Source organism: Nelumbo nucifera, chromosome 5, assembly GCF_055504915.1.
Source record: "Nelumbo nucifera cultivar China Antique chromosome 5, China Antique-T2T, whole genome shotgun sequence".
Lineage (NCBI taxonomy): Eukaryota > Viridiplantae > Streptophyta > Magnoliopsida > Proteales > Nelumbonaceae > Nelumbo > Nelumbo nucifera.
In genome coordinates this window covers 52,887,889-52,895,964 of record NC_142653.1, presented here as the reverse complement: position 1 = coordinate 52,895,964, position 8,076 = coordinate 52,887,889, and the positions used below count along the sequence as shown (strand labels likewise).

The 8,076-nt window shown below is 38.8% G+C and overlaps 1 protein-coding gene across 2 annotated transcripts; it reads right to left on the bottom strand.

The window, feature by feature from the left end:
- Window positions 1-815: 815 nt before the first annotated feature.
- LOC104596722 (putative disease resistance RPP13-like protein 1) lies at window positions 816-5,381 on the bottom strand. 2 transcript variants are annotated; one of them, XR_016075828.1, is made up of 2 exons: window positions 4,210-5,381; window positions 816-1,065 (listed from the first exon to the last, which is right to left on the bottom strand). XR_016075828.1 is itself a non-coding variant. In XM_010257998.3 (2 exons), the coding sequence occupies exon 1, from the start codon at window positions 3,724-3,726 to the stop codon at window positions 1,816-1,818; it is 1,911 nt and encodes a 636-aa protein (XP_010256300.1). In that variant the 5' UTR covers window positions 3,727-4,893; the 3' UTR covers window positions 816-1,065; window positions 1,813-1,815. The 2 variants fall into 2 exon arrangements, 1 of the variants encoding a protein (XP_010256300.1); XM_010257998.3 differs by having other exon boundaries at window positions 1,813-4,893.
- Between the last annotated feature and the right edge of the window lie 2,695 nt (window positions 5,382-8,076).

Below are 8,076 nucleotides of genomic sequence, written 5' to 3'. Positions count from 1 at the left end.
TTTTAACTTTATTTATTAATCGTCTCAATATGATTTACTTTTCTTGTTTTGCTTTTCCTCATCACTTTTGTCTTCAATTGATCAGATTCTAGTGACAAAGTAACCTTGTTCTTAGGGGTAAGGATGGTTCCTAACACATTCCCTCATTTATAAGTGAATCTATTACCCTACATTTTGGGTCACTACACCTTTGGTAGAGTCTTTCTTACTTTTCTCTTTATTTTTCTTCATAATTTGGTTGGGAAACAATCAGCTCAATATATAACTAATGGGCGACAATTCCTAGCTCGTTTTGTTGATGGACTTAGCTATTGGAACATATTCACTCTTCTACCTAGAGCAAATCTTGGGCTTAAAATGATTTTTCATGTACCTAAACAAACTTTTAAGTTATAGGTGTACTAATATATAGAGCAATTTCTATGTTATGAAAAGGTACTATACCTAAAACTATCAAAGTTTGAATGAAAATACTGATTGATTGGTTCTCAATTCATTAGGTACCGTACCTTACCATGGCAAGACTCTTTCTATGTTATGAAAAAGGTACTGTACCTAAAACTATCAAAGTTTGAATGAAAATACTGATTGATTGGTTCTCAATTCATTAGGTACGGTACCTTACTATGGCAAGACTCTTTCTACCAAAAAAAAAAGTCATGCATCTGAATTTCTATCTCAGTTCTAATTCATACAATCCAAATGCACCATTAGTCTAATGTTGGTTATACATGTTCTAAATAGACAACGAAAATACCCAAATCTTAACAGCCTAATCATAATCTATTGATGATGATATGGTGTACACACATACATCTCATGAATGGGATCCATTAGCAAGTATGATAAAATACAAGCAACAATCTGAAACACCAATAATCCAGTAGAGTGCTGCCTAAATTAAAACTTTTCCAATGAATTTTTATTAGCTTGTACACAGTAATGCAATTGGAAACAGCCTCTCTGTATGTGCAGGGGAAATGCTGCATACATCTGTCCCTCCCCAGACTCTGCATCGGTGGGAGCCTTGTGCACAGGGCTGCCCTGTACACAGTAATGCAAAATCTGCAACTCAAATAATGGGGTAAATGAGATCCTTGAGCAACAAGGGACATGGCATATGTACTTTATTACATTGTGAGTGATGGCCCACATTATGGGCAAGTGATGGCAACAGGATTGAGAGTCACATGATATTCATTTCATCTGGTTTCTAGGAAAAGAGAGAAAGATGAATCATTTCTTTTGGAAATGATATTCATTATGCCAAATTTCCGGGTGTTTGGTTTAAATTGGAAAAGAAGCCTGAATTGTTGAGAAATGCATAGTTGTCAGTTCACTCTATTCTAAACATGACTTACAGAAGATTTAGAAGAACCGTTAATTTCCTATTATTACTCAGATTTGGAAAAAGAAAAAAAAAAAGATTGCTTTCTATGGTCATTAAGTGTGTGATAGACCACAAGGAGTCCAAGGCTCCAAGATGAAAAGGGAAGTCCACTGGACTATGGGTATCTTAGTTTTGAATGAGAGGGGAATGGAAGTGCCATCTAAGGCCCTCTTCCAAATGTGGTTTGAGAGTTAATGACTTGCCTTCCAAGCCCTTGACTTTTGTGACTAGTGGCAGAGTTTAAATGCAATATTATGTTCATGCTGGGTAAAATCCATGCAGGTATTGCAAATTGTTTGTCCTGGATTCACCTAATACACATAGATTTGGTTGCTTCAAAGAGAAATAGAAAGGGAAATTAAGAAAAATAGAAACTCCAAAGTAGAGAAGAAACAATTGTATTAGAAAGTTAGTAGTCATACCATTCAGAATTTCAGCCCTTCTATCCCACAGAGTATCATGGCTTTCATACAATCCTTCAATTTGAGTGTAGGAAGACCCTCTAACACAGGGCATTTGGTGATGGTAAGTTTAACAAGTCGAGGGAAATCATCCTCCTTAACACCATCCCATCTCTTCCAACGAGGCATATCTTCAAATTTAAGCATCAACAAGGAAGGAAATGCTGGAACCTCCCTTCCATTTCTATTTCGCCTTTTACCAAAGTAAGCACCCATTTCTGTCACAAAGTCCATTTTACTTATGCCGAGTGACTGAAGATAGGGGAGCTGCCCAAGAGGTGGAAGGAACTTGCAGTTTTTGAACCCGTGAAGGAAAACTGTGAGAAGATTGGAAAAATCTGGCTGGACCATCCAAGTGGGAGGCCTGCTACCACCAAAACCCAATATATGTAATTCTTTGATTTTCTCATAAGGTTGGAGATTATCAAGGACTTCATCTGCAACATTAGGACTTTGGTAATTTTGTCGCTCACTCCACTCCAAGGTTAACTCCCGAAGTTCTTTTTTTACCAGTGCAGCATCACTAGCTTCCTCAGCATTATTCACATGCTCAAGCTTTGAAATGTGCAGGGATCCTTTAAATGCTGCCATCCCCTTCAACTCTCCAATCTTGTTTTCCTCCTCTGACCCAACAATGAAGTGGGAAAGCGTCTCAAGACTGGTTATCCTTCCAATATTTCGTGGCATGTCAAGTAGTGGAGTTTGGTCCAGATGAAGATGTCTTAGGCTGGTCAATTCCTCCATTTCTGGCAAGGTCCTAAGTTCTGGACATTCCATTAGTTTCAAGCATTGCAAACGAGAAAGTCTACAGATTTCTTTGCAGGAAGAAATGTAAGTACGAGATAGATCAAGATGCAGAAGTTGTTTTAAACAACCAATAAATTCTGGCAAAGCATTGATGCTAGTATCACTTAAGTCTAATACACGCAAGTTCTCGAACCCTCTATCTAGAGAGTAGACTTCATGAATGACAGGAGTATGCTGACATCGCCGGAGGATTGTTCTTATGTTTCCCACTTCATTGATGGCCTGTAATGCCATTTCACGTCTATTTTTACAAAGAAGTGACAAATGACGGATATCTGAAGAGAGCCTTTCTAGCTGTTCCAAATTCTCCATTTTCAAACAGTTATATTGGGAGATGAAGTATGCAAAATCATGGACGACATGATGCATTTCATATTCTAACTGGTTATCGGAGCCTTCATTTGATGACTGGTTTGTATCTGTACATTGAATGAAAGACCTAGAGGCCAAATCATTGAAGTAGTCATATCCCAGATTTTCTATTCCTATGGACCCTTGTTGTTGAACAAACCCCTCTGGCTTAATAAAACCTTCTGCCATCCATAAATGGACTAATTTATCCTTGTCAAATTTATGGCCTTTGGGAATTATGGAGCTGTAAGCAAGCAACTGCTTCAAACATGTAGGGAGTTTAAGATAGCTTGATGACAGAGCTCTAAAGATGTCATTATTGACTCCAAGTATTGACCAAAGATCACTTTCCAATATAGCATCCCAGTCATGCCTGTAAGTTTTGGAGTTAAAGAAGTGCCCAAGGGTCCTAGCTACCAAGGGCACACCTCTGCACTTAGTATCAACTTTCTCAAGAATTTCTTCCAAGTTCCCACATGACCTTCCACATGGAAATGCTTTTTCTTCAAACAATGACCGACAATCATCATTGGACAAACAATCTAAACTCAAGGTATAAATACTGCCCGTAATCTTAGCTACATATTGATTCTGGGTGGTTATTAGAATTTTGCTTCCCCTAACTCCATCTCTCAAAGCAGCTTTTAATGGATTCCAATCATCCTCATTTATTTCCAAGATGCCGTCTAGAACAATAAAGAATTTCGTTTCGGACATCAGTTGCTTAAGTTCATATAGAAGTACATCTAAATCCCTGTTGATGTTTACGGAGGACCGAACGGCCGGCCTTTCGTTTGGGGAACTGCGGGTGGACTCTATAGACTATATTATCGACTTTATTTGTTTTTTGAGACTAAAGCCTCTGTCCACAGACACCCATGCTCTTATTTGAAACCATCTACATACCTTTTCATCATTGTAGATAATCTGAGCGAGGGTTGTCTTTCCAATCCCCGGCATACCAACTACTGAAATTATAGAAACATTATCCGTATTTGATTTTTGATCAGATGACAATAATAAGTCAATTATTTTTTTCTTCTCTTCCTTCCGGCCATGAACAGAGCATTCATCGAGGAAGGAACTTGTTTCCGGTCTCTTTATCATAAGATGTTTGGTATCCGTGGAGTGGAGATGATCTATTTCCTGGTCAATTTTATCTAATTTTCCATGAATCTTCTTTATTCTATCTATGCATACCTGTCGCTGCGATTCATAGTCTTCCAGTAAGTCGTGTGCTTCGTAGGCTGCACTATTGAGAGCTCTAATCCAAGGCTGCAACACCTCATCAAAGAGTTGCTCGCTATTTGCATTTTGGATCGTTCTCCTAATCTTAAGCAACTTCACCTTCAACTTGTCCAGCTCGTTGTCATCCATTTCGCTTCTCTTCCTTTTCCTCAAACAAGAAGCCAGCCGATCACATGTGATCTGTAAGATCGGAGTGGCAAAGATTGCTATGATAGCCATAGTCTCAGCAGCACCCATGGATTTTCCTCGGGGAACTGAAGGGGAAACGAAGAAGTTTGGAATTCACAGTGCGCTCTACTAGGGATGAGATTACGTTTCCTGCGACCACACCAGGACAAATCCGAGACCACCCAGTGAAATTTTGATCTAACACCAATTTGACGAATTATTTTGTCTTTTTCGTTGAACACCGGCGTTTGACGGACAAAGCCGAGACCGACGGTGGCCACTGGTCGCACCAAATTGGTCCGTCAGTCAGTTTGTCAATATCTTACGGACACGGGATAGTCTCGCCACGAGAGAGCCCCTCTGGCGCCCCACTGCTCATCCCTCCCGTGAATTGGGAATATCTCCCCGTAACATGCACGGGCGGTGTTGTTAAAGCACGAAGTCCCGATCACCTGTCAAGAGAATGCATTCTAACAGCCTATCAACATTTTCTGGCGGGTCTCACTTTTACGGTGCATCGAATTTCATAGTGAGATGTGCGGTGTTAGATCGAATTGATAGGGGTTGAAATATGTTTCGGTGGCAGGAGATTCCAACTCCAATACACAAGCGGTGTGGAGAGTTCGGATCAGCTATCAACACACGGTGCCGATCGTGTATGGATGTTTCCCATGTGCGGTTGCAGTGGCTAATTGAAACTGTGTTGGCAGCATTTTATTGGTGGCCATGGTTTTGAAAATCTGATCAAATTGGACGATCAGACTAGTTGAGTGGAGAATCGATCAGATAGCTAGTTCTGTTTTAGCCTAAAATCATCGCTTTTTAAACAAAACTACTGATTTTTACCTAAAATGATAAAATTATCTTTGAATTTATTTTTTTCTTCTCAAAAGATTTATTATAGTCTTCATTGAAAATTCTTAATTTATATATTCAGTTTCATCCAAAACCTTTAATTGAACAAATCCTAAACCAACCGAAAATTTGCTTTGATGGAATCCCAAAGTTGATGGACATTTTTTTGATTCATCAATGAACTTGCCAAGTCTACTTTGCTAAGGTCATGTTTGATTCACTGTTGTCGGCTTTATTTTTTTAATTATTGTTCATTCTAGGCAAGAGTATGTAAGAATGAATAACATTAGAGTATTTGGTTATAAAATTCTTGCTATGAGACATATTCTTTTTAGAATGAAAAATCAACCCCATAACATACAAAAATTGAGTAGCTTGTAACATGAAAAATAATCATGCCCCATCTTTACTCTATTTTATGTGTCTGTTATCAGTTTACTGCATGTCTTACATTTTTTTGCACTGAACAAACCATTGCCATGTCAGCATAACACATGCTTGATGTGGCCAATAATTTGGCTAATTGTGAAATCTGGGGCATATGATCCTACCTAGTGGGACACTTGTCCCTTACCCAACGGACTGAATTGGTCCATGCGAGACTAAATCGAAATTTATCTTGTTATTGTTTGGGTTGCTCTAACAGTAATATTTTTTAACGTTGGACGGAGTCCACACTTATAATCAAGCTTCCGATGTCAAAAAGCCACATCGGACCTCTGCCAAGCTGGGTCATTCTGAGTTCTTTAATCGTATGATTAAGAGCCAGTCAAGTATCTTGCCTTTCTTCACATTTACAATGTAAAGGTTGCAGATTGGGGAATAATAGTTATAAGTTGCAGATCTAGCAGTTATAGGTTGTAGATCTGGGACAAGCAAACACAAGCTTTCCATGCAAATAATCCTTCATTGAAGATTGAAGAAGAAAAGGATTTCCCATTAATGGCATCTTTTTTTCCCTAGTTGGTCTAAAGTTTTGTTGCTGTCAAGGATGGGGCTGAGGGCAACAAGGTAACTCCGCTTATGTCCGAGGCTGATGAGTCCAACCTGAGAGCAAGGAAGAGAACACATTAGAGGCCCCAGGTGTTATCTCAGGGGCGAAGACTTCGATGGTCAAATTAATCAGGCACTTAAAGTGAGGTCAGACCAGGCTTGAGACAAGGTCTCTCGAGAGCAGTAATGCAAGAGAGCAAGAGTGAGCAAGATGGATTTACCTTGAGTTAGGCACCCCCTTTTATACTTGACCTTGCCATGGAGTGGTTGGAGGTAGTTAGAGATGAACGACCAGGATCTCATTTGGCCGATGCCATGTGGCACAAGCCGAGGCCTTTCCATATGCGCCTACATCACTTAGTCGAAAAAAGTATATTTTTGCAAAATCAAATCTCAAACACAGTTGAAATCCATTGTTGGCAGTTTAAGTTTTTATCAGAGAGAGTGTAAGACTTATCATTCACTTTGTCCGACAAAGGGATCGATCATATCACTATGATCACCCACTCAGATGAATTCTTAGACTGCTCAAACATACCCAGGTTTTGACCCTTGATGAATCTCACTGAATGACATATTAAAGACAACCTAGGGTTTATGTGTAATTAACTAGTTTTGCCCATCAATCTTCGAGGTCTAGGGCATAATTGGAAAATGGTCTGGGTTCAATGATTCATCCAAACACACATTGCATGTACTTTGTGTATAACCCTAGCAGTTGAGACAAGTTGCCCTAACTTCTTTGGATGCTCATATCAGTGTTAGTCTGGCAGGATAAACTCTTTAAGTCTATCCAATGGCTGAGAAAATTCTAAACTAATACAAATCTTAAGTTTCCAGTTTAATGGGTAATTTTACAAAAACATACCAATATCAATATGAAATAATAATGTACTTTTATTCATTGACAATAAATGTATCTGTACATTAGTTTGATTAGAGCTAGGGCATACATTGTTTAGCAACTCCCACTTACACTTAGGTTCAATCAAGTACAAGCCTTAATCTCATACTGTCCATGTGTTTCTCAAACATTTTTTTTTTGTGTCAGTGGCTTAATCAAAGGGTCTACCACATTCTCTATTGATGCTACATTTTGAATCTAGATGTCCCTTCTACTAACAATCTTCCATTGATCCAGTATTGTCACACAACAGTGGAATCGGTGGTATGGTAGGATTCCAATATCTCCAATGCATGCCCCTAAAAGGATATGGGTAACTCTGAATGGATGATGAATGATTTGACCATATTCCCTATCTCATTGCACTTATATGAATAATGAGAAAACGTGTATATTAATCATTATGTTAGATTTAAGTCATAATGGGCTATTGAGGGGGCTCATTAGAAAAGGAGATCATATAATGATTTATGGGCATCATGACAATGATGTACATTCATCAATTATGATCGTGGAGAGCCACATAAGTCAATACATGGGCCAACCACTTATGTCTCATGAACGAAAGGCATCCATTCAGTCCATGCTGAAATGGGCTAGTCTTACTTTAATTTAACATAAAGGGGTTTTCAAGTATGGGTCAAATTGGTCCATGCAATGGGCCATCAAACACCTGGCTTAGATTGATTTTGGGTCACTTAAACAACAATCCAAGGGGTTGTGATTAGTCCCTAAAGAACCATAGGTTCAGCCCAACAAGATCAGACCAAAACTAGGTCAGGTTGGCCTAGGGTTTGGTGTCCAAAACATGCATCAATTCACATAGGTAATGATCTGAAATTCTTAGTTATGATTCACAATCAAATCAGTAAATAAATAGCAGATAATCAGAAATAAAT